Source organism: Girardinichthys multiradiatus, chromosome 3 (assembly GCF_021462225.1).
Source record: "Girardinichthys multiradiatus isolate DD_20200921_A chromosome 3, DD_fGirMul_XY1, whole genome shotgun sequence".
Taxonomy (NCBI): Eukaryota; Metazoa; Chordata; class Actinopteri; order Cyprinodontiformes; family Goodeidae; genus Girardinichthys; species Girardinichthys multiradiatus.
The window spans coordinates 19,070,935-19,097,021 of record NC_061796.1 but is presented as its reverse complement, the minus strand read 5'-3'; the positions used below and the strand labels follow the sequence as shown (position 1 = coordinate 19,097,021).

The 26,087-nt window shown below is 40.4% G+C and overlaps 2 protein-coding genes across 3 annotated transcripts; both read right to left on the bottom strand.

The window, feature by feature from the left end:
• Positions 1-483: 483 nt before the first annotated feature.
• On the bottom strand, positions 484-8,865 carry LOC124865338 (collagen triple helix repeat-containing protein 1-like). 2 transcript variants are annotated; one of them, XM_047360341.1, is made up of 5 exons: positions 8,640-8,841; positions 6,329-6,409; positions 4,542-4,760; positions 3,211-3,427; positions 484-924 (listed from the first exon to the last, which is right to left on the bottom strand). In XM_047360341.1, the coding sequence occupies exons 1-5, from the start codon at positions 8,748-8,750 to the stop codon at positions 782-784; spliced, it is 771 nt and encodes a 256-aa protein (XP_047216297.1). In that variant the 5' UTR covers positions 8,751-8,841; the 3' UTR covers positions 484-781. The 2 variants fall into 2 exon arrangements, with proteins under 2 accessions (XP_047216297.1, XP_047216299.1); XM_047360343.1 differs by lacking the exon at positions 6,329-6,409 and having other exon boundaries at positions 8,640-8,865.
• A 1,267-nt stretch (positions 8,866-10,132) lies between these two features.
• Positions 10,133-22,234, bottom strand: LOC124865776 (frizzled-6-like). Its single transcript, XM_047361186.1, has 8 exons — positions 22,078-22,234; positions 20,808-21,172; positions 17,280-17,476; positions 15,569-16,145; positions 14,624-15,043; positions 14,241-14,389; positions 13,772-14,161; positions 10,133-11,888 (listed from the first exon to the last, which is right to left on the bottom strand). Exons 2-8 carry the CDS (start codon positions 20,991-20,993, stop codon positions 11,726-11,728), a joined length of 2,082 nt encoding a protein of 693 aa, XP_047217142.1. The 5' UTR covers positions 20,994-21,172; positions 22,078-22,234; the 3' UTR covers positions 10,133-11,725.
• Positions 22,235-26,087: the final 3,853 nt, after the last annotated feature.

The following is a 26,087-nucleotide window of genomic DNA, read 5'->3' as shown; positions in this document are numbered from 1 at the left end:
CTTTTTCTACACTTAGATTTCCGGATATCTCAGCCCCTACGTAGCTTGCAGTTTAACACGGAGAGCTCACAATGAATTTTCAGCAGGTATTTATCAGGCTTTAAATTGGGAACCTGCGAAAGAAGAGGACAGATGAATGACAAACAGATGCATAAAACGATGGATATGTAGACTAATGAATGGATAGACAACTGTATGGATTAAATAATGAATGGACAAACAGATGGGTGGATTAAATAATGGGTGAATGGACAGATGAATGATGGATCAAGTGGCAAATAAATTAAATGAATGGATGGGATGATGAAGAAATGGGAGATGGATACAAATTAGACAGGGACACTTCCATTATTTTCCCGGGCTCGTAATTTTCTGGTCCATGTTTCTTCAAACCTGGAAGTTATTTGCAATGAACTTCCAGTATCTGTCAGACCATGGGAGGAAATTGTTTCGCAGGTCTTTACAAGTAATGTAACTAAGGTCTTTACAAAACGGTGATTTTATTGACAGAAGTGATTCATATACATGTCATACAGTACATTTTAAGGACACTGAATGGTTGCTGCAATCTATTAACATGCCACCAGCAGACAAAGCTACAGTACAGTTTATTTGTAGGAGACAGAGCAACAATATTTATTGTATGTGTATTCAAAGAAAAAAATATTCAAGTTACAATCAGTGATGCCTCAGCCAGCCATACCTGATAATTTTGGAGTGCCAGGCCATACGCTGCTAGACTACAAAGACTGGGTCCTTCCTTTCAAATGAACTTGGTCTTTCATTTAGGCAGTTCCTCAATGATAATCCTGGATACAGAATTCCACCCTGTAGAAGCGTCTCCCCTGGGGTAATCGGCGCAGGTCCCCACCCACACTGCCACATCCACCAACCCCGCTTTGATGCCCTCACACATCCCCTCAACTGAGAAGGAAAACAAAAGCAGAGGACAGTGCCAATTAATTTTTGTGAACAGACATACTGAGTGCTGGAATGATTAAAATCTTAAATCCTGGTTTGGTTTTCTGACATGCAGTCGCCCTTCTGAAGTTAAGAAGAGTGCTGTTTTTAAAGCTAAAAGGAATAAGTCTGCTCCACAGCAGCTGAACAAACAGAGGATTAGCTGTGCATCCTTCTTGCCAAGCTTCAGTACATCAAAAGCTCAACAATGCTACTGTTATGTTCTTTTAATGTTCAACACTAGAGTTGGTTTTAGCTGAGCAAAAACACTGAAGAGAAGATAAAACTGATCTGGTGCTGTCTTCCCATATAAAGGTTTAAACGAGAACAAACTATTTCAATTTACAGTTTTACCCTTGGATAAAAGGTGAGTTTATACATGCTGTATATAAAGCTTTGGAAGAGCTTTAGAGTTCAGTTAAAGCAGAGCTTAAGGTCCTCTACTATGATTGCTCTGGCCTGGATGTCAGGAGGCAACATGACCCTTCAGTTTGACACTGTAGACATTGTCATTGTTGCTAAAAAAAAATTTATTCTTGGTCAAAAACATTAAGTAAAGACAACCCCAGCATATTAAAGCAAAAAAAACTCATGCTTGTATTGAGTACACTCTGCAAACATTGAAAGCGCTGGTGTGATCCAGTGAATTTGGTGGTGCAAATAGCCGATGAGATGTGCACATTGTTTCAGAAATGTTTTGGATTATTCTCACTCAGATGGTTGTTTCAGCTTGGCTACACTCACCAGTAACTATAAATGGCTCTATGAAACCATTAGACCGAACCTCAATTTGTTTACTGTTGAGACTGTAGGTGGGCTATGAAGTACAATCATGTTTCAATAGTAGGGTTTCAACTAAGTCAGGGTATCATAATAAATAAGATTAGATTTTTTTTTAATTAGGCAAATCTACCCTCAAGCACACAAAGAGACACAATTGATTCCACACTCGTGTTATCTATGAAAGAAAAATGAAGCCAAAATAGAAGATGCTTGTGTAAGAAATCAGGTGTAGTCCATCATTTAATGTTTTAGTCACTCACAATTTTGTGGAGTAATTTCAGCTTTATCTTCTTTATAAAACATTGCTTCATTGCCTGAATGAACCAGCAGTCAGATGGCTTTGCATTTGACTCCAAAATATTTTGATATATGGTGGAGTTTATGGTAGACTCAAAGATTACAAGAGCCCAGATCCCGTGATTGCAAAACAAGCCCAAATCATTACCCCTCCACTGTTGTGCTTCACAGATGTTTTCCACAACAACTCTGTAGAGAAGAAACCCTACAAACAGTCATCACTGATGTCTTTCCTCCTTGGCACTATAAATACACACGTGTGTTGAAAACTATTTTTTTATAGAGGTGTACACTCTTTCAGATGAGTATTGGATTACCAGCAGCTGAGTACTAAGCAAGGGTGGACATCATTTTTCACCCAGTTTTTCTGTTTGGTCTTTGTTTTAGTTTCCTAAATAATGGCAGTGTTGTATCTGTTGTGATTTTTTGTGAACTTCAGATTGAAATCATTTTTGAATCTGATGTAGAACATTTCATGGTTGTAATGCCCTCATGTAATACCCAAGACTTGAGAGAGGCTATGCATTCTTTTTAACCACTATAGATCAGTTTTTCTTTGTTATTTTTTAAAGATTGCTTTCCTTTTGCAGCAACTGTCTTACAAGAAACTGTAGGCACCTTGACAGTGTTCCACATTGGGCAGTTTCTTTTTTTTTGTGGTACTAGTGGTAGTAGTTGACCGACAGGAAATGGGGTGGAGAGAGAGAGAGAGACAGAGACACAGAGACTGGAAGACATGCAGCAAAAGTCAACGGGCCAGGACTGGAACCTGTGACGGCTTCATTGCAGGCTGTAACCTCCATACATGGGTCATGTGCTTTACCCCTGCACCACCGCCGTGCCCCAGTTCTTTTTGTCAATGACGTTGAAATATCCAAGCCCAGACACGACAGCAAAGATCCCATTCATGATGAATAGGATCATGATTGTCCTGTCAGGGTATCAAAGTGACAAGACAGTTTCCTACCTACTCTGGACCAATGAGACCAACTAGAATAACTAATAACTACAACAGAAGGAAAAATGTATTTGATACATCATAGCAGATCAGATTTGTTTACACAGTAGCTATTACTTAAGTTCTAAATTCAAAGTCTAAAAACTATATAAATTCTATCAGAATGAGAATGTGTTGGCAGTTTACAGCAGTTTCTGCACAGTGAGCCGTACCTGAGGATGTTCTGTGGATGTTAATAGTCGAGTTGAGCTCCGGACTCCCCTGGTCCAAGTAAATGATTGACTCGACTGGCAAGGGTCCTGTGCACTCAGCTCCATTGAAGGTGAAATACCACCTCTGGCAGCAGGCATTCTTGCACTTGAGTCGTAGTGAACCACTGAAGAGGACTCTGAGAGCACTGTCTGAACGCAGCTTGGTGAATGTGCAGTCCTTAGACACAGCATGAAACAGATTGTGGGTACATTTGTAATGTTTGCAAAAGCATTAATATCTCTTCAATTGTTTCACATTTTCTCAGAACATCCACACACTTTATTTTATTATACTGGGATGTTTTGTGATGGACCAACACAGACTCGGGCAAAACATTGTAGAAGTTGAAGAAAGGGGACACAACGTTTTTAGCATTTCTTTTTACAAATAAAAATGTGAAATGTCTGGCGAACATTTGTACTCAGTCCTCTTCACCTCTAATTAAAATCATTGCAACCATGTTGCTCATGGTCCCCCTGGAGAAGCTGCAGAGATTCTCAGCTCGGGTGGGAGAATCTGAATAACTATTACCTGTGCGCTCCCCAAATCTGAGTTCATAGACGCTTTACAAGAAGAGAGCTGTTGTTGAAAGAAGACATATGAAATCCTACAACCATGATACAGCAAATACGTGGAAGAAGGTACTTTGGTCAGATGAAACCAAAATTCCACGTTTAAGATGTACATAAGTGTAAACACAATGTAAAAACTGGTGAAAAATGGTGGCAGAATAATGCTGTGAGGATGATTTTCTTCAGCAGGGACAGGGAAGCTGGTCAGTGCTGATGGGAAGATGGTTGGAGCTAAATACAGAACAATACTATAAGAAAACTTGTTAGGAGGCTGCAAAAAACTTAAGACTATAGTGGAGGGTCACTTTCCAACAAGACAATGACCCTGAATACACAACCAGAGCATATTCAAAGCATATTCGTGCGCTGGAATTGCCCACTCAAAGTCCTGGTAAATGATCTCTGCCCAGACCTGAAAATTAAAGTCCACGCGTGGTCTGAATCCAACATGACTGAGCTTGAGCCTTTTTTGCAAGAAGGCATGTGAAATAATATCCATTTCCAGATTTTGTGGGACTGGTGGAGACATATCCCGAAAAGCCTGCAGCTGTAAAAGGTGCTTCTGCTTTGTGTTGATTTATCACATAAAACCCCAACAAGCAACATTACAGTTTTTTTGTGGTAAAATTGTGAAAAACATCAACTTTTACAAAGCATCTTATGTGAATTTGTTATGACTAAAATTCCCACATCTCTCAGAAACACAAGATAATACTCACAGCTACTTTACCCAGATCGATCCCATAATTTAGTGAGTTCCAGGCACACTGCTTGTAGTTGGGCCTCCAGGGTTCCTCAAAAACCTCACTGACGCATTCCCCTTTCTCACCTTTGAGCCCGTCACGGCCCGGGATACCTGGTGTGCCCGGAATGCCATTGGCTCCAGGGTTGCCATCTCTTCCAGGGGTGCCTGCCGGGCCTTGCATGCAGCTGCCATACTGGAAAATAGGCGGTAATCGTGAATGACAAGAAAGACAGCTGAGTCTATTGTAAATACAGTTTCTGATTAAGTTTTACGTTTATTCTTGCTTTCATTTGGGTTAAATCCATGTTTAGGAAACATGCACATAAATGAAGCAAGATTATACCCCATTTACAAGTCACATAAACAAACAATGCCAGTGAGGCTGTGGTGAGTGAAAAAAACAGATGTGTTTCAAACCAAGGAGAAGGCTATGAATCAACAAACATGAAGCCACCAAGCTAATGAATGATAGACTGTGTGTAAATGAGGAACTGGAGGCCTAGAGGTGGGCTAAATTAGTAGGTGTCTGAACATACATCTCTTCGTGTGATTCATTGTTCTGTTCAGTCTTCTGCTATCTTTAAACAGATGCTGCATCTTACTCAAGCTGACTCAGACTCACTCAAAGACAGCAGAGCTTGCCAAATGCTACCGCACACAAACATGAACACAATGGAGGAGCCAGAAATCGAGACGGAACACGTACCCCGAATAGAAATTTCCTACCAGGAGATTGCAGTGCACAGGTTTTTTGCAAAGCAGATAGGTTTTAATTTTGGTTAGCCCATTCGTAGGTGCTCCCTACAGCCAGTACAACTGGCATAAACTGACAAGTAGAAGTGTATCCTTGGCCCTAGGCATGAATGGATAACTAAAGCAGCTTGGTTTGCTGCCCTTTTTTGCTCAGCATGCAGCTGTGGAACACTTATGAGGGCTCTGTGGCTAAAGAACATTAAGTAGAAGGAAAAAACTGAAAAAGCAGGAGTGGAGAACAAAGGGCTTTTACTTCGGTTTCAACATCTTGTCCTAACTTGGGCGTAAAATTTAAAAAATGTGTTTCAGACTTCCTCCTTTAAAAATGGTTAAAATAGGATGGAATACAGAATTCCTACATGTTAGCTGCTTTTATACAGATATTTGAGAGTCTGTTTTTCCCATTAAGCTACAAATGGTTTAGCTACGTAGAGATATGAAACCTTACATCATCTCTTTAGGAACCTGGAAAGCAATGAAATTAGAAGGTTCGTATTGGCACTATAAGTGCTGAAATAACACTGAAGCCATTTTAGGAAAATGGCATGAGACACTTCACTGCACCCTGGCTTATTGGTAACTGTGTCTGGAAGTGATGTAAAAAAGCCAAAATATTCAGGGAGGAAAAGTCTGCAGAGTTTATTAAAGGTTGGATTTCTGAAGGGTTTCCAAAGCGGACAAATCAATGGAAACTCTGTCCACCCTGTAATACAGCAGACTTTTATATTAACTGCCAGAATACTCCTGCTATATTGCCTGCCTGCCTGCCTGCCTGCCTGAATTGCACTATGGCCATATTGCACATTAGACAGACTGTTCCTGTACTTTGGTGCATGCCGTTTGTGTTAGTCCTAAACTGCAGAGGAACTGGCCACATTTCATGCATTAGTCCACACAAAAGCACAGACAAAAGCCTATCAGGAACTTGCAGAGTTTGGATATAAACTTAAGTTTTAAGAGATTTCTGATTCATAAGGTCTCAGATACAAAGTTGGAGAAAAAGATTACCATGCTGTTCAGAAAAGGAGATCTTCCCTCATCCAAGGAGTGTCTAGTGCAGTTGGGTGTGTCTGCATCATTTACTGTGGACTAGATACAGACGGTCACAAATCATGGTTTTTAATACACTATAAAAAGGAATTTTGAGTGAGCATTAAATATTGCTGATAATAAAGTCAAACTTTTAATCAAGGATGTTAGTTTTTAAATGTAATGGTTAATATTGGTTAAATTGTAACATATTCAAGTTTGTTAACAAATCCTACCTAAACATTTAGATTAGAGTTTAGTTAAAGATCTTGGCTTGGTAATTCACCATTTGTGGCAACAAATAACACTAGCGCAGTTGTGTTTATATGTGTCAGATTATGTATTAATACATCAATTTACTAAAAGTTAAGAAGTGCTATAAGAAAAAGTGTCAAAATGTAAGTTTGTATCCAGTTTTTAGCAACAGAACTAATAGCATAGTCAAACATGCTAGCAAGCTTAGCTTATTGAACATGAGGCAATCCTTGCTAATGAATCTTTCCTGAGGAAAATGGTTTAAACTACTTTGTTTTTCATTTCTCAACCTTAGATGGGTTCAATTCAGAAATTTCTTTCTTTCTTTCTTTCTATTTATATTATTAGTTTTATAAGCTAACATATTGCCCTATTTTAAAATCTATTACTCACTCCAGGCCCCACACCCAGATAATACCAGAATCACGCAGAAACAGCATGCCATATCATTATTTTTTTTTGTATATAGGACTCGAAAACAAGAACTCACAAACTTTCAAGACGTTTTGTCTCAAATTTGGCCTTGTATTTCAAGTTCGGTCGCAGCAACATACCCAATAAATCTCCTGAAATCTGCTATGGCTTTTGATTGTGGTAAGCCACCTGCTATTTTTTTTAGTGGCTCCTATCTCACCACCCCTTGACAAACTTTCTGGAGCCAGCCCTGTGGAAAATATTGATTAAAATCTACCCTTTAAAGATTTATGCAAATTGTTACATTATTTTCACTGGTTAATCCCTAACAGTTTGTTTTATCGGTGTAGGGGGCATGAATAATAGCAACTGCTTGAACATTCGTTATGCATACTTCTACCAGCAGGGAGAGGGGGCTCTGGTTCTAGGGACAGGGGCCAAGCCAGGGGATGGCCAGGGGATGGCCAGGGGTGGCCATGGCCACCATAAGCCAATCTTTGGCCAAGTTCAATTCAGTTTTAATACAGTTTTAATATTATAAGTTGAATTAAGGTGAATTATCCATGCTGATGATAAACTAACATGAAAATGAATCGATGGAACTTGTTTAGCTATTTGTGCAAGAGAGAGCGACCAGTACAGCTCATACCACAAAAAGAAGGGCACGACATGTGGCGTAGCGGTAGATTGCGCTATTCATATACAGAGATTTCAGTCCTCGACGCAGCTGTCCCTGGTTTGAGTCCCGAGCCCGGCCAACTGTGCTGCATGTCTTAACCCTCTCTTTACCCTACTTTTAAATAACAACAAAAATACAGGCCACTAGTGCTGCAAAAAGAAACCCAAAATCAGTTTTTGGCCACCCCTCAGTGAGCAATGGTCTCAGTCTGGCCACCCCAGTGAAACCTTTCTGGCTCCGCCACTGTCTAGGGACCCCAGCTAAAATAAACACCAAAGCCCCAAATTCAAGAGATGAATGTGCCATTTCAGTAAATTCAATCATCAACCAGCCATAGGATCCAGATGGTAAGTAAATCTACACTAATAAGGTTTAGATTGGGAATGATGAAAATTAATCAATTGGAGGACTGCTAACCATGAAATAAAAAAATAACCCTGTTTTTGGATATATTAGATACCCATAAAAAGTTATTTTTAACTGGAAAAATAGGAGCAGAAATAAAGCCAGACATATGAGCCAGACCCCAACTTCCTGTTCTTCTTTTTTTAAGAGCCCACTCAGTCTGTTGGAGAGCTGCCAACCATGGATTTATGGAAAACCAGCTGACTATAGAACCATAAAAAGATTTGCAGATGGACTCAGATCATTTTGAAAAGTGTTTCATGTTTCAACAACTGAATTAATCAATAAAATAATAAATTCTACTGTTGGTGGTAATCAACTTTATGAACAGTACAATAATAGAAAGGCAAGAAGACTAATGAATATGCAAAAAAAAACAAACAATGAAAACAATGAAAGTTACATGAGGCGCATTAATAATACAAGGGGCGCTGCATGAAGGTCACTGAGTGCGATAATTATATTTTAATCAGTCCTTTAATCAAGGAAGTCTACTTTAAAAAGTTGGTCTTCAAACGGATTGTTCTGGCGTCTTACCTTGTCAGCGTCTGGTTCCTTTCGGTAGCCCCTATTTCTCACCTTTTCCACTCCGTGAAGTGGTAAAGCCAGGCAGAGGAGAACGAGCAAGCGGCTCGCCAGAGGAGACATCCTGCCGGTGGTGGCAGCCGAGTAACTGTGCGCTGTGTGAGGGAGAGATGTGAAGCGACAGCCCGACTCCAGAAGGCCGGAGGAGGGCAGGCCAACAGGGAAGGAGCCAGTCACCGCGCAGAGACGGAGCCAAAGAAAACATCCTTGTGAGATGTGTAGGGGCACAATGTGTCCACTCTCTGTCAAGATCTTATGGCAGCTGTGGAGAAATCCACGCTTAGAGCTACAGTGCCTTGCAAAAACATATCTTCAAAGTGTAAGAAAGAAAAAAACACGTTTTTTAAGTTTTATTTTTTTACAGATAAAAGTCTAAATGTGCTATATCTAAGGGGTTTAGTGGTGTATCCAAACCAGCTTTGCATATCTGGGATCTGACGTTTTTTTCTATTGTTCTAACACATGAACATGTTTTATTCCAGTGCATTCTATTGTAGCACTGGCTGTGTGTAGAGTCATTGTCCTGCCCTGGTGAACCAAGACCACAGTTCCCAATGAGATACTGGAAAGAACCTGACACTGACAAGCCAATACCCTAAAAAAATCAGTTTATAGACCATCAACTTTGACCAACTTCCCTGTTGTGCTTAGGAAAATTATGTCCACAGCATAATGCTGCCGCCACTGTGTTTCTTCATGTGGATGGTGATAGTTTTTCAATACACATAGTATTTTGGATATACGCCAAAAACTTAAATTTTTGTCTCATCTAACAATCTATCATGTTTGCTGTATCCCCTACATAGCTTGTAGCAAACTGGTTATATGATTTCTTAAGACTTTCTTTTGTCTTTATTCAATTAAGGCCAAATTTGTGAAGCACACACCTAATAGCTAATAACATTATCCCACCAGAATCTCTGCAGCTCTTCTAGTTACTACGGGCCACTTGGCTTTTAGTTGTTTGTATTTTTTTAATGAAGGCTTTCCTTGTCTGGCCTGTGAGTTTAGGTGACAGTCATGTCTTGGTAACTGGACCTTACTCTTTCCAGGTCCGGACAACAGATTAAACAATTTTCTGTGAGATGTTGGAAGCTTGGGATATTGGTTTATAACCTAACACTGCTTTAACTTCTACAAAGCCGTATCTGCTGTGTCCCTTGGCCTTCTTAATGGTGTTTCACAAATGTTCTCTAAACCTGGGACCTATTGGGGAATAACTAGTTTTATGCTGAGATTAAATTAAACAATAATTTGTAAAGAACTTTAAAAAATATTGATTCATTTTCCTTCCAATTGAAAATTGTGTGCTGCTTTGTGCTGGTGTATCATAAAGTCTCAATAAAATACATAGAAGGTTGTGGATGTAATGTGAAAAAATATGGAACATTTGAAATGGTGTGAATACTTTTGCAAAGCACTGCATCACTCTGACTCACAGGGGGTAAAAGATTTCTTTTTTTATTCAAAACTTCGTCACAGTCATCAGAACTTACAAACTACAAAGAGAATGTACAAAAATTAACTCTGGAAACAGCAAAATGGAGTATTTGACAGTCTACACGAGGCACATCATAGACTTCACCTATTATCAGGTGACAGAAAAACCATAATAAAACATTCATTCACACAGTTTCCCTTTTAATTTGTGATTCTGGAAATGTCTTTTAACTCCAAAAAAAAAAGGCACCTCAGAGAATCATGCAGCATTAAAGACAGTGTTTTTTCTTATGAATCACTTAATGTGTGCAAAAGCAACTTGAGATAATTCATATGCGACCTAAATATTATGAATACTCCTCACAGGTAGAGCTAACCGGAGGTATAAGTAGACTTTGCGGCTGCTTATGGCACCTTGCTGGACTGAGGGCTCCGAGGGCACTTGAATTTACACAACACAGAATGCAAATGCACAAGTTGTGTACACACTAAAGAAAAGCTTCATAACTTGAACATTATATGAAGAGAGTCATTTCTGCTGCTCGGTTTGTACGTACATCAATGAATAATAGCATTTATTCTCCATGGTTGCTTGTAAAGAAAACATTAAACGTCTTCCCTCCTCTGTGAGGCTCCCCAGTCTGTAATAAATGCAATTGGCTTAGCTGGAGGTGGTCGCACTAATATAACGCTGCTTAGGGCCACATACAACATTGGGCCAGGCCTGCTCACACTTATATCCACAAATCATTGCTTGTATTTATCTATCACTCAGTAATTTATGGTTTGCGCTTCTAATAGTGCATAATGCCTGCTTGATGATGTTTGGATTATTACACAACAGTAGTTTAACCCAGTCCAGTCGATATGTCTTTAAAGATGTTAGTGTTTAAATAAGCATCAGGAAAAGTTCCGAAAAGAAAAGAAAAAAGCAAAAGCTTTCAAAATGACTTTGCACATTCAACATTCAACTATTTCAAGTTTAAGAGCATCATTTAAGAGTGGTACATACGTAGGTTTTTAACCTTGTATCCAAAAGTAATAATAAGACTTCCAAAGATAGAACTAGTTTCTTGGGTTGAATGTTAGGCGATGCCTAATAAAATTCAGTGTGAGGACTAATACAGTAAAAAGCTTAAAATTCTACATTAAAAAAAACATTTTACACATATAACGCATTTTTAGTAGAAATTAAATGCATTTTAACTAAAACCTTTACAGCAGGATTCATAATGACCTAAATGACCATTGGTTGTAGCATGTTTGAGATCCAGATGTGTTCAACATTCAGACTAAAAGATCAGTAAAGCTGGAACACACAGTCATCACCCAAACAGAAGATGCAACAACTTGAGCAGCTGCAGTCAAAATCCCCCAGATTTTGGTCCAACAAACCACATCTGAAACACCTGATGTATGATGTATGAACAACGCAGCACACATCAGGTGTTTCAAAACACCTGATGTGTGCTGCGTTGTTCATATTCTAAACATTCACTGGCTACAACTTAACCCCTAACAGGTGCTGAAACCAACATCAATTGGCATTGAGCTATGAAAAAGGATGGATGCAAAGCTGAACAGGAACATTTGGGAGCTTAGATTTCCTTTGGCTCCTTGCTCTCCTCTGAAACCTGGTCCACCGTCTGGTGGGCGGAGTCCTGGATGCTGCTGCTGTGTGATAGGTTTAAAGCCGGATGCTGCTGCTGCTGTCCACTTGTAACTTGTCTAGCATCTGAAAGCTCGCTCCTTGGAGTCATTCTAAACACAGCGGAAAACACATTATAGATTGATGGTGGTTATTACATGCAGAAATTATAGCCCCTTTACTTTTACTTTATTGAAAAGTGTCCTGAGATTCCTGCTGTAGTAATCAAGCACCATAAAGTCAAATCTCAGACTGAAAAACAACGGCAAAGACAGCAGAGAAAAAATAAATTCCAGTACATGTCATCTTAGATTTAGATGTTGTTTAACAGTGAATGCTCAAATACATTGCTTTAATTCCAGGGTGGCCAAAAGTAAATCAACATTCCGATGTGTGTTTAATCTGTAGAACCCTTTTATTTTAAGTCTCAGATGTCATTGGACATATTAGCATAAGCATAAATAGAACGTGAATTTATAATGAAACCTGTTTCATTAACAGGCACAGCTATTCCTTCATCACCTCCTCATTAATTAGGCAGACAGAAGGCCGACTCCTGGTGTGGCATTTGAATTTGACAACCTGTAAAATGAGATACCATTACAACAACTGTACCAGAGAGCAGGAGCAGTAGAAATAGCCAGATCTTCATGGTAAAAAAAAAAAAAAGGATTTTATGGCTCTAAGGGTTTTTCTCTCTAAGGTAACACCCAGCCTGAGGGGAGGCATGTTGGAATGAAGGTGTGGCATAGCACCATCTTACAGAAACAGATGCAGAGAGCTCTCACCAAGGATCAAACATTTATAAGGAGTCAAATCTTTACCAGTTCTGCAAACGCCTTCTTTGAAATAAAGAAACTAAGATCCTCCTGGAACAAGAAAGAAAATGACCATTAAAGAACAGAGGTTTTGAAATGTCCACACCTCCCTTACTCCTTCCAGAATTACATGCCAATCTCTGGTGATCAATGGGTGATGAAGATAGGGGTGGGCCACCCTGGAGAGGTTGCCAGTCTATCACAGAGAAACACATATATACACAGGCAACCATGCGTGCTCACACCTAAGAGCAGTTTAAAGTAGGAGACTGAGGAAGAACCTGCCAAAAACATGCAAACTCCAAGCAGAAAATCCCTGGCTGGGATTTGAACCCAGGACTTTCTTGCTGCAAGGAAACAATGCTGCCAACTGCAAAGCCCACCGCACAAATCCAGAGTGCTAAAATGAAAAACAGCTTCTTTTGTTGGTGGAAAAACAAAATTGACATAACAAAATAGTCACAGGTGGAAGTCGCAGGCACATGTACAGCTATAAGCAAGGCCTGCTGGGTTTTTGGACCAACTCCTCAGCAGCATCTTTGAACACAACCAGCAGTCCTAACATCCTGCTATTCAGATCACAAAACAATACGTCTGCTGAAAAAACCTAGATCCTGATGCTGAGGTGAATACCTGAGTTAAAACCCAATGATACAATGGATGACTGTACTGTTTATCAATCTGTAGTGCACTTGGTTACCATGGAGACTAAACGCAGGCTAGTGGACGGACAGTGCTTACTGAGGAGTTAAACATGTTTCTCAGGCAGGTTCTTCTGCTGCTTGAGTTTCAAGAGGTGTTTGATCTACATCTGAAGACAGAAACTACAGCAGGGATTTCCCTGATTTTTGTAAGAAATTTACAACTTTGTTTCATTGTGTTTTTTCATCTATATGAAATTACAATAGTTTACTTGACACATGTTATTCTAAAAAAGATAAAGTAAATCCATGAGTCTCAAAAGGAGAGAACAAGATTCCCCATTTTTTATTTGTATGTGGAAGAACCTATGAACACAGCTGACACCACATGGCAGTATGACTAGGTTAAATGGTTAAAATCAAAAAACTTGTGGCTAAATTAAAATGTTTCAGAAACCATATTATTTTGACAAAATTGTGCAGTTTTAACTTTGTTTGCACTTTTGTGAAACCCTGACACGCAGAGGATCTTCTCACCTGCCATCTGCAACTCTGTTCATGTTCTCCGAGCGGCAGCTGACCTTACTGGAACTCCCACCTTTGCTGCGCCTCTCTCCCCCCTCCCTCTCCCGTTCCCTCTCCACCCTCCTGGAGCTTCGGCTAGAGACGCCTCGGTCCATTTGCTCCCTGGCAGAGGTATCAGACAGGGAGCTAGTTGTGTGCGGCTCGTGGTTGACGAACACAGAGGAGCCCTGATTAGTGGCACTAGTGGGAGAGCCAGCTGTGCTTGTGCCCATGGACTTGGAGATGACTTTGAGCTTGTGGGATGTGGACTTGTAGTGCTTCTTCTTGTGCTGGACACGGCTGTTGTGTTTAAGAAAGAACTCACAAGACTCCTGGAGTACCCGACGGCTCTCACTGATGGGGCTGCAGATCACAGATCATGACAGTTAGAACATAAGAGCTGGATTTGTTACTACATCGGTGGTAAGAGATGTAGCCTTACTCTCTTTTACGAGTTCTTTTGAAGAAGTAAGCCCATTCAGAACAGGTCTTTTTGCTGCTGACCCAGAACACTGCAGATATCCCAACCACCAGCGTCATCAAGTATTTGACAAGGAACAAAGAGAGGTCAGGACGGGTGAGCTCTGCAGCCTGAAACACACACACACACACACACACACACACACACACAAATGGTAACGAGATCCTTGTGATTCAGACAAGTTGTGTGAATTAACAAACACAAGTTTTCCTTAAGGGGCTAAGTTAATTTTCATAAATCGGTGCTGGGAAAAAAGGCCCAGGCATTTTGTGCTGTTGTGCTTTTTTTAATGTGCTTATCTAGTCTTTAGTTAGAGGGTTAATGACGGAACCAACCACAGCTACCTTGTAGGAGCAGGGTATGCTGTACTCTTGACACCTGTCATTGATCCAGGTGTTCTCCCAGGAGCTGCGGTGACTCTGTTCATAGGTGTAGCAGGCTAACAGGGTGACCAGCGGAACCAGGTAGAGGCAGCTGAACACACCGATCCGGATCATGAACTTCTTGAGCTTCTCCTGGTTGCGCTCGTCGTGCTGGATCACCTGCCTGACGTGGTTGAGAGATACGATACCTGCCAGGATGAGGAAGAGGCCCACTATGACACCCACGCACAGTGGAGCGAGGACGAAGTACCGCAGTGCGTCCAGGTCGTAGAGTCCCACAAAGCAAACCCCGCTGATGTTGTCTCCTTCGACCTTGTTCAGAGCCAGCAGCATGACAGTTAATGCACCGGGGATACCCCAGGCTGCAGTGTGGAACCACACCTAAAAACACAGAATAAAGAACAATCACCTTTCTGAACTTTTCCACATTTTGCTACGACTACAAACTTCTATGTGTTTTATTGGGATGCTATAAGATAGACCAACATGAAAATTATAGTTTTGATGCTTCTTTTAAAATGAAAAAATCTACAAAAGTGGGGAATACATTTGTATTCAGAGTCTGAGTCTATACTTTGGTTGCTTTTACAGCTGTGGGTCTCTTCGGGTGTGTCCCCACCAGCTTTAAACGTCGAGTGACTGAAACATCTGCCCATTTTCCTTTACAACATAGCTCAAAACCCCCTGCCTCTGCTGAGGTAAAGCACTCCCACAACATAATAGAACATGGGGATGGTGTGTTCAGGGTGATGTGCATTGTTAGTTTTCACATACAGCCTTTTGCTTGTAGGCCAAAAAGTTCCCTTTTGATCTCATCTGACTAAAGTTGACAAAAACTTTATCTGTATCTCCTTTGCTGCTACTCCGCTGTACTCTGATACTACTATTAACTAATAAGAACCATACCGCTTTCTTCTCAATAGCCTCGCAACTCCACTTGGGTCCAGCTGCCAGGAACCAGGTGATGGTGAGTATGACCCACCAGACAATACCCGCCATAGTGAAGAAATAAAGAAGCATAAAAAGCAGGGTACAGCCTTTACTGTGCGAGCCCAGCACCACGGTATCCACGCCTGCAGGATGACTTGCTTTGGTGCAGGCGGCGGTGTTTCCGAGCAGGAAGCCGATGAAATACATGAGCGAGACGAAGCTGTAACAGACCGCGTAGAAGATTATGGGGCGCTCTGGGTATCGGAAACGCTTCACATCGATGAGGAAAGTGAGAAAGGTGAAGAGGGTGGCGCCCAGGCAGATGACGGAACACACACCGATGAAGCTCTTGGCGAACTCAATGTCATGAGGTTTAAAGTACATGTTGGAGCAGGGTGGAGCGCAGTCCTGGGCACCAAGGAAAGAGGAGCCATGACGTGGCTTGGTCTTTAGCTGCAGCGGACACCAGAAGCCGAGGTCTCTCTTAGGTGACGAGGAGGTCACAGGGGTGGTTGAGGGAGGGATAGAACCATCTAAGCCACACGCGTCCAACCTGGAGGACAAGAACAGTCACAAGATGATATTGACAGGGAATTGCACACTGTCTCTTGCATTTATATTTACACCCCTTAGACTTTTCCAATATTGTTTTGCTGCAACTTTAAACTTCAATGTATTTTACTGAGATTACAGTTGATAAACAAGGCAAAGTAAACTATTTTACAAAAACTATTTTGATGCATTGCAAAACAAAACAATTGCTTTATTTGTATTCATGCATTTACACTGATACCCCTGAATAAACATTTCTCTTCACAAGTCACTTCAGTAGTAAATTGAGTCCACCTGCAGGCAATTCAAACTCAGTATAACTCTAACTGTTCTATGAAGGCCTCAGAGGCTTGTTAGAGAACATTGTAGAACAAACAGCATCATGAAGACCAAGGAACCCAACAGACAGGTCATGGAACACTGTTTAACCCATCTTCCTAAAATGGAAAGTGTATGGCACAACTGCAAGCAGAACAAGACACGATCGTCTGCCTAGACTGACATGATGGATGGGATGGAGGCCATCCCAGACCATCAAACAGAAAAAAACAGCCTTCAACATGCAGTCTGAGCTACAATGGAATGGCTTGGTTCGAAACACACTCGTGTTGGAAAGTGCAGACGTTAATCCAAATGACAATCTGTAGCAAGACTTGAAAGATGCAGTCCACAGATGCACCATAATCTGTCTGACTTTCAGTTATTTCGAAGGATGGGCAAACATTTCAGTCTCTAGCTGTGAAAAGCTGTGTCCACCCCTAGGACCATCAGCTGTGCTTGCACCAAAAAGGGGGTCAACAAAGTATTGACTCTGGGGTGGAATAAAAACCTTTGAATATCATTTTCCCTCCCTGTCACAACTATGAAATACTTTTTTTTGGCCCATTAGACAGCAGACTAACATATCAAATTGCAATCATCATTGCAATATCAATGTGAGTGATATTTCAATAGCAGTTTGTGTGGATGAAAAATAAAGTAGTAAAAAAATGTGGGCTATGCATATGGGATACCATTATCCCAATATTCAACAACAATCTCAGTAAAGTACAGCAAAGGTTTCGGTTGTAGCATGACAAAATGTGAGAAGGTTACTTTTCAGGGCACTGTTCTTTACTGGCTGATGTCCTCTTACTTGTCGCACTGTAGCTCAGGAGGCCAGGAGATGCCGAAAACGCGAATATTCTCCTCACAGTCAGACAGAACGGCCTGACACTTTTCCCTGCATGGGCGGATCACCCTGTTCTCCTCGCTGCAGACCGGGATGAAGGCTTGGCACAGGAAGTGGTGGACGTCCGGTGAGCACCGTAGGTTTGCCAGGGGCATAAAGGGCTGCAAGGTTAGAGAACAATTCAGGACCATGAGAGCATTGGTTATAGAGCCTTTTGCTTAAAAGAAAGCATCTGGAAAACACAGAATGCGATTAGTTAAGTGATGGGGAAACAACTGTGAAAAGAACATCCAGAACTGAGCAGTTTGCAAGAGGATAAGAGATTAGATTACATCTAAATATATTTCCAGCAGTGAATCATAAATTTAAGAATGACCCAGATCTTCATTTTCTATCATCATCTTTATTTTATCTCTTTCCAGCACCACACAAAGCTGCCCATTCACCGGCTGGAACCCATATTCTTCTGTTTCTGGTCAAGAACTTCAGGATGGTAAGAGACGGGTGTACGATGGGCGGCGTGGAGTGGGGTTGGATGCGATATAGGTGGCAGGAAATGAGAGGAAAGACATTCTTGGGACATGCATTGAAAAGCAAACAGAATCCATGAAGCTGTTCATTTCTCCGAGGAGAAAAATTCACCAATTTAAACTAAACATAACTTCACCAATTGACCTTAAAACAGCTTTTTGACTGCAGAAACTCTTTAATGATCACAATTTATTTGTTCATGAATTATAAGAATTTAGTAACTGCTATAATCAAGTTACATAATGCTGCTCATGTTTTTACCCAAAACAAAAAGTGCATACACTAAAGCACAGACCACTATTCAGTGTTTTGCTTCTTTTCCATAAATCCTTTCTGGCAGAGGTCCCATATCTGTGAGGCCAAGGATCGCCCTCTCTGACAGTAAGCACCCTTGTTTCTCTCCTTTGGAGGTCCCTGACTCGGAGCTCCTTCTGGCTCAACAATCTGACCTTTATTTGCTTTGCAGTGCTTACAGTAAAAACTGCTCACATTTTACCAACCTTCAGCGTGGATCAAGGGGAGAAGGCGAGCTGATCGACCCTAAAAGGTTAAATCTTTTGGGTGAAAATGTCTTTGCAAAGTACTTCAAGAATTAAATGATCTGCTTAGATTCTTGCTATATTCTAACACCTAAACCATCTCTGTTCTATAATCTGTCCTACTGCCTGAAATCTGGAGCAGAGACTTTCCTCTCAAGTATTTAACTGATAAGCTGACCTGGACTGGGAATAAGGCAGCCTGTTGGATTCCAGGACCAGGGCTTAGTGATAAACAGCTACACATTTCAGACAGGGCTGAAGGAAGGCTTGAGTGTTGGCCTGTAACATGGGAGACAGGAGAGTGTGTGGGGGGAAATGAGTGAGTCATTAACAGACAGAGGATACTCGCTGTGGTATGTGCAGTCGGCTTTGTGTGGGACCAGGCGTGTCCCTCCTCTTCCTCCTAAAATCAAAGTCTCTTCGCAACAAAGTCGATAGAGTTGCCCGTGGCCAAACCTGCCGTGAAATAGGACGCCTACACCTTTGCCAGACGCCACACAAAAGACTCCTTCAACAGATCACTGCTCATATTCGAAACTCTGACACTAAATGTAAGTAACCAGAACCCTGGGTAAAAAGGAATGCCTGGAGACAAGATGCTCCACCAAGAAAAACAGGGTTCCCCACAAAGGAACATACACCTGAACTTGGGTATAACAGGCAAAGTAGTTTACAGGAGCATACTATTACAGATCACCTCAAAGAGTAACACCGAACAAGAACCAAGAGTTGATTAAGGTTGTAGTTTAGCAGCTTTTGCATGAAGACATGACTGTCAAGCTTAACAAAACTTGTTGCGCAGACATGCAGAGGACATTTCCACACGTAAACTGCAGTCCTGAAATGTTCTTAAAGAGAGGGGTTCTCCCTAAGCATGGGCTGGTTACTACTACCATGGTATACCAAGGCTTAACAAAGAGTTAGCCTTGAAAACCACTAAAATCTTCTGTCATTATAATGAGACGTCAAATAAGGTGTAGGAGGGATCAGATTTATCTCTGGCTTTCTGGAACCTTCACCCTCCCCAGCCTGTTGCTGCCAATCTTCTCCCTCACATACAGGAAATACAATATCAGCTGTTTGACACATTTATAGTCACAAACAAACATGGCAACCATGGCGTGGAAATTAAAGGAATACCACCCATCACTCCTATAAAGGTAACTTCTTTTAGAAAGTTGGCAAGGGATGAACAGCATGTTTATTACACAGCTAAAAGCAGCCTGTTATATTCCCAGTGGTACTCTAATAAATGGTGGAAAACATATTGTAATCTGCGCAATAAGCACTTAAAAACTAAATTTAATGAATGTTTCTTGCTTAGATCTGTGCATCACAATTAAAAAAAGAAATACATAAGCATATATGTTATAGAAGCATTTAGATCAGGTCATGCTTTGTTTTAAATTTTGCAGCGATGACATGAAACCGTGGTGTTTATACCAACTGGAATCTCATAATGCCCAAGGCCTGGTTCGCTCCCTTAGACTTGTAGAGATTTTTTTTATCTTGTCTTGTAAAATATTCAGAAGAACGGTGAGTCAGGCATTGTGCAAATGTGGCACTGTGCAACTGTTTTATGGGTTAATTAAAAGTGACTGGTTGTTCCTGCTGATAGCAGGCACCAAATCCTGCAAGCTGCTTTCCACTAACAAGTCAACAATGTAGTTACATCTCACATTTGCATCGGGTCCTGCTGCTGGCTACTCCGAACAGTTGCTGCCCTGCACGCTTCCCAAGTATTTCTAACTGCATTATATTTCGGGATCCTCACATTAAGGATGTATGCCATGTTAATGTTAAGTTTATGACCCATGAGTGGTGACTACTGGGTTATTATAAAATTGGTTGGTTATTCAGTACTCATGGCTCAGAAATCTCATTTTCTGACTGCATCTTAAACAGGTCAGATGTCAAAGTACTCAGAACCGACTTAGAGATAGTTCCCGCGACATCTACAGAGTGACTTATCAAGCAAGTCAACGAGGTAAAACCATGATTATTCATCTTTAGATGGTAAAAATCTTCATACATTTGATTAAACACCTTCACCATAAAATGATATTTCAGAGTTTTGATCCTGGCTTTTGGAAAGAGACTGTGACCGGCACTGAATGATCTTCAAAAGCCCTGAACGGTGATTGGAAACTCATAATTCCGATTTACTTACTGATCAGTAAACACAACATACACAGGCACTACTAGGTAGCACTAAAAAAGCACTCTTCAGTTTGGAAGCTGTTACAGAAAATGAAATGTAGTTATTTTCAGGGTAAGTGAACCCAGTCAAAAGAAGCAGAAAAGTTGATTTAAAGAAAGCTGAACTTTCTATGGAGGCAGGCAGGAAAAGGAGCTGTCTGCTACAGGACGTCAATTCGATCCTGCTTTTTGAGACGTTCAGTGGCAGTTTATGCGGACTTACCTCCATTTTGCTAGCTGCGATTTCCTGATCATAGTGCTCCATCATGTTAGGAAAGAAAGTCATGTTGTAGGGCATCCCTAGGCACCTATGTACTTTGATGGGCTCACAGGTAAACAGGCTGTGAGAATCACAGCTTCCGACCCATATCAGAGACAACCACAACCACAGTGGTCCTGGCATTAACATCGCAGCAGCTGACTGGTAGTAAATGTCTGCCTTCTTTGTGAACTAGAGGAGGTTTCTCTTTGGCTCCGTGCTCAGATATCTTTGCCTGAATTGTGTTTTCTTCTGACTCACTTCATCATCATCCACAGATCACTCTTCCTGGAGACATTTCAGAGGCTTGAGCAGCTGGTTCCACATCCCTGTAAATAAATGGGATTAATGTGAATCAATCAAACTAAAGTTTTTATCATTGTTTTTTAGGAGCTCTGATGTGACATGTATTTTTGTTTCTCTTAACTACCTGAACAACACAGAGAAATATGAATGTCTCCATGTCCCCTTAAGGTGCTTAAGACCGAGAAACATCATTCAGATCGGTATTAAGAGTCATAAAACAGTCAGACGTTGTGTGCATGCATCTACAGAGGGTGGGGAATGCAGCAGATCATAGATGATTTAGTAGAATGAGTCCCAGCTTGTTGGAGCACATTAAACTTCACATCAAAATGCCAGAACATCAAATACACAGTTACATATGAGGAGCCTTGAGTTATGAATGCGGAGCAGACTGAAATACTTTCCCAATGATATCCTGTTTCTCACAAAGCAAACCCTTAAAGGGGTCAGGAATGGACCTGGTAATTTCATATGGGGCCACATTGAACCAATACATTTGATGCAACCCATGTTTCAAATTATGCCAAGAAGTGGTTTAAAAGGATTTATCATGTTTTTCTTCACAGATAAGTGAAGACAACAACTACTGTAAACACTAATGGTATCTATTAGCATATACAGGCTGGTTAAAACAGTAACACATTTAGACGAATGAAGAGCGAGCAAAGTAACAACAACGACACGTACCCATCTACAGGTGAATAAAAACTTTGTATCTATGTTGTAGTTGCTTTAGGTTGCTTTGGCAACATTTCTTGAAAGCAACGCCGTCTTTTAAACCATAAAAGCAGACATCAAGTGTGGGGAGAAAGTGCAGCCGAGATCCCTGCCTCGGTCGCTGCCAACACGGGACAGCAGGGTCCGGGGAAACTTCGGTGGAAAAGTAGGAACAATAAACAAGCAGAAACCAAGGAATCAAATTACTCACCTCTTACTGTCAGTGTTTTTGTAGCAGCTGTTTACATGGAAACACTACGGAGACCTTTTGAAAGGAATGTGATAGCCTATTTCCTGCGCTAAGCTCCGGCGCAGTCTGTTGTTGTCCGGCGTTGCTCTGAATTCTGCTCCCATCGAACAGTTTGACTCCAGGGGGCGCTGTAGCCCCTAGTCCGAGCTGAAAGCGCAGCAAGGAGAGACACAGCTGTAGGTATGGAGTGCCAAAGGTGCAACAATGTAAGAAATAAATAAATCCTTCAATACATTTTTTGAATGTGTAAAAACTGGAGATACAGTTATTTAATTAAGGAACTTTGTCAATATTAATCAATATTTAAATGTGTCAAGAACTTATTACATATGATGACATGGCATGACATGACATGCCATGTCATGACATGACATATACATATATGTCACGTCATCAGTTACACACACAGAAAGTTTATATTAAGATTTAAACAAAGATGATATAATAATAAAAAAATAAAGACAAAAAAGAACACTAACTCAGTTTCTAAACACACTGACTGACAGCTATATGCCATGTTGAATTTTTTGTATGATGTTTTTTTTTGTCCTCGTGTGTCCAGGGGCAAGGCCGAGGGATTTACATATACTGGCCAGGTCCTCACTTCTCTTGTGGCCAGGTGCAATGACAAAGACTCTGCTACCAGTTTCTGGTTACACTGAACATTAACTGCTTTAGTCCAGATATAATCTCTAAGCCTTTAATAAGTATGAGTTTCTCTCTTAAATTTTTGCATTGGATTTGTAATATACTTGATTTTTATATTTAACTGTATAAATAAGTTAAGTTTTGAGCTGGTTGTTTTGAAAATTAGATTTTTCCATGCCAATTTTTTTGTTACCTTTACTACCAGCTTTAGCTGACATCATCCTGGTCCAATAGTGGTGCAGTGGACTGTGAAATAATTTGAACTGTACAGGTCCTTCTCAAAATATTAGCATATTGTGATAAAGTTCATTATTTTCCATAATGTCGTGATGAAAATTTAACATTCATATATTTTAGATTCATTGCACACTAACTGAAATATTTCAGGTCTTTTATTGTCTTAATACGGATGATTTTGGCATACAGCTCATGAAAACCTAAAATTCCTATCTCACAAAATTAGCATATCATTAAAAGGGTCTCTAAATGAGCTATGAACTTAATCATCTGAATCAACGAGTTAACTCTAAACACCTGCAAAAGATTCCTGAGGCCTTTAAAACCCCCAGCCTGGTTCATCACTCAAAACCCCAATCATGGGTAAGACTGCCGACCTGACTGCTGTCCAGAAGGCCACTATTGACACCCTCAAGCAAGAGGGTAAGACACAGAAAGAAATTTCTGAACGGATAGGCTGTTCCCAGAGTGCTGTATCAAGGCACCTCAGTGGGAAGTCTGTGGGAAGGAAAAAGTGTGGCAGAAAACGCTGCACAACAAGAAGAGGTGACCGGACCCTGAGGAAGATTGTGGAGAAGGGCCGATTCCAGACCTTGGGGGACCTGCGGAAGCAGTGGACTGAGACTGGAGTAGAAATATCCAGAGCCACCGTGCACAGGCGTGTGCAGGAAATGGGCTACAGGTGCCGCATTCCCCAGGTCAAGCCACTTTTGAACCAGAAACATCTGCTGAAAAGCTTTATGGAGATGAAGATTTCATTTTTCAGCACGACCTGGTACCTGCTCACAGTGCCAAAACCACTGGTAAATGGTTTACTGACCATGGTATCACTGTGCTCAATTGGCCTGCCAACTCTCCTGACCTGAACCCCATAGAGAATCTGTGGGATATTGTGAAGAGAACGTTGAGAGACTCAAGACCCAACACTCTGGATGAGCTAAAGGCCGCTATTGAAGCATCCTGGGCCTCCATAAGACCTCAGCAGTGCCACAGGCTGATTGCCTCCATGCCACGCCGCATTGAAGCAGTCATTTCTGCCAAAGGATTCCTGACCAAGTATTGAGTGCATAACTGTACATGATTATTTGAAGGTTGATGTTTTTTGTATTAAAAACACTTTTCTTTTATTGGTCGGATGAAATATGCTAATTTTGTGAGATAGGAATTTTGGGTTTTCATGAGCTGTATGCCAAAATCATCCGTATTAAGATAATAAAAGACCTGAAATATTTCAGTTAGTGTGCAATGAATCTAAAATATATGAATGTTAAATTTTCATCATGACATTATGGAAAATAATGAACTTTATCACAATATGCTAATATTTTGAGAAGGACCTGTATATGTGGCTCATCAAATAAACCTTCACAGCAAGTCAGCTTGAGACCAGTTATTTTGACTAAAGCTGTGACAACCCTACTCATTGCCTTTGATGGGTCAGACCGATAGATTAAACAAATTTATGAGGTGATGCAGCACACAACCGTGAAATAATTAAATTAACTTAAGTAAAAATAAATATATTTGATGGGTCGTATGTTTATTTAGTTGTGGCAATTTTGGACCTTCATTATTTAGTGTTAAAGAAAACAGAGGCATGAAATTAGAGATTTCATGGCTCAGTTTAACTAAAAATGTGGTCACAAAGTTTCTTCAGCTTTTGTTTTTTATGATGTAACATAGTATTTAATGGATTTTATGCAATTGCTATATTTAATCATATTGTTGAATCACATCAGCTAGTTGTGACCAGTTTTTTGAAGATCTGCTATGCATATAATTTGTATTCTGTCTCTTCTGTCCTCTCCTCGGGTGTCATTCTGTTTTAACTGGAAAATCATCATTATGTAAACCATCCGCAACTGGAATTCTGCATTTCCAAAGTTCCCTATTTTTTCTTTGTCCATTGGGACAGTGCTTTTCTCTAGTTAAAACAGAGAAGTAAAAGAAAACATCTCTGACAATACAAACCTAAACAACAGAAGATGAAGCACTGATCATGTGTTGTGGGTTTTTTTCCAAGTGCAGGAGCTCATAGAAGCTCTTGACTCTGTAGTGGAAGCTCTTCCACCAGGTACAGTCGGGGTCTAGAGTTTGGACCACCTAAATTTAAAATGAATGACTGTCCCATCGTCACCACTAAGAAGAAATAACTCATCTGTCTCCTCCTCCAGTTTTTACTCATCATCATCATCACTAAAATCTCTCTGATCGTCATACACATTCAAATCTTTTCCATTTGGTGCTTTTCAAACTGTTGACTTTAAACAACCAGGCTTGAGCATTTATTTAAGACAGGTTGTTCTAAATAAACTATTAATCTCCACCAGTTGACTCATGATTTATTCCTCCTGGACACATTTCTAATACAAACAGAATCTGGTTCCAATAACATATCCTCAGATTAATAAACAAAGTTGTCCTATCTAAACCTTTAACAGGTAAGATTTAAAGACAGTTTTTTTTTAATATCACTGATCTATTCATACTTGGCCAGAAAATTAGGCTCATCTGTGTGATATCCTGACAAAATGAGAGAACGGAAGATCTTGAAACCTTGGTTTCTGTGACTTAGTGGGTAATCTTTCAGGAAGGGAGATAATTATATAAAAAAAAAAACTGAGCTAAAATGCTCCCTCTTACACAGACTTGGAGATGTCATAGTAACGATTAATTTTCTCGGTTCAAATTCTAAAGCTCTGGCATGTTAAATAAAAGTAATATATGAGCGTTTTTAAGATTTCAGACACTACAAGCTGATGCACTTTCATACAGATGTTACAAAACAAAATGCTTTGCTTATGATCCTCATGAGAAAAACTATTCTGTTTAATTTCTCATGGAAGCTGGCAGAGAGAGATTTAAATTAAATAAAAACACTTACAGGTTAATTGTCATTCTTTGGACTTGATTTTGCTTACTTGGCCTAGCAGTTGCCTTCACAAATTTCTAATCCTTATTCATTTTTAAATCCAAAACATATTTACCAATCGGTTAATTTAACCTGTCATTGTTTGTTGCTGGACCTGCAAGTGTCAGCAGTTGCTTTCTTCATTAAAACAGTAGTGGTCCAACAATTTCCCTGG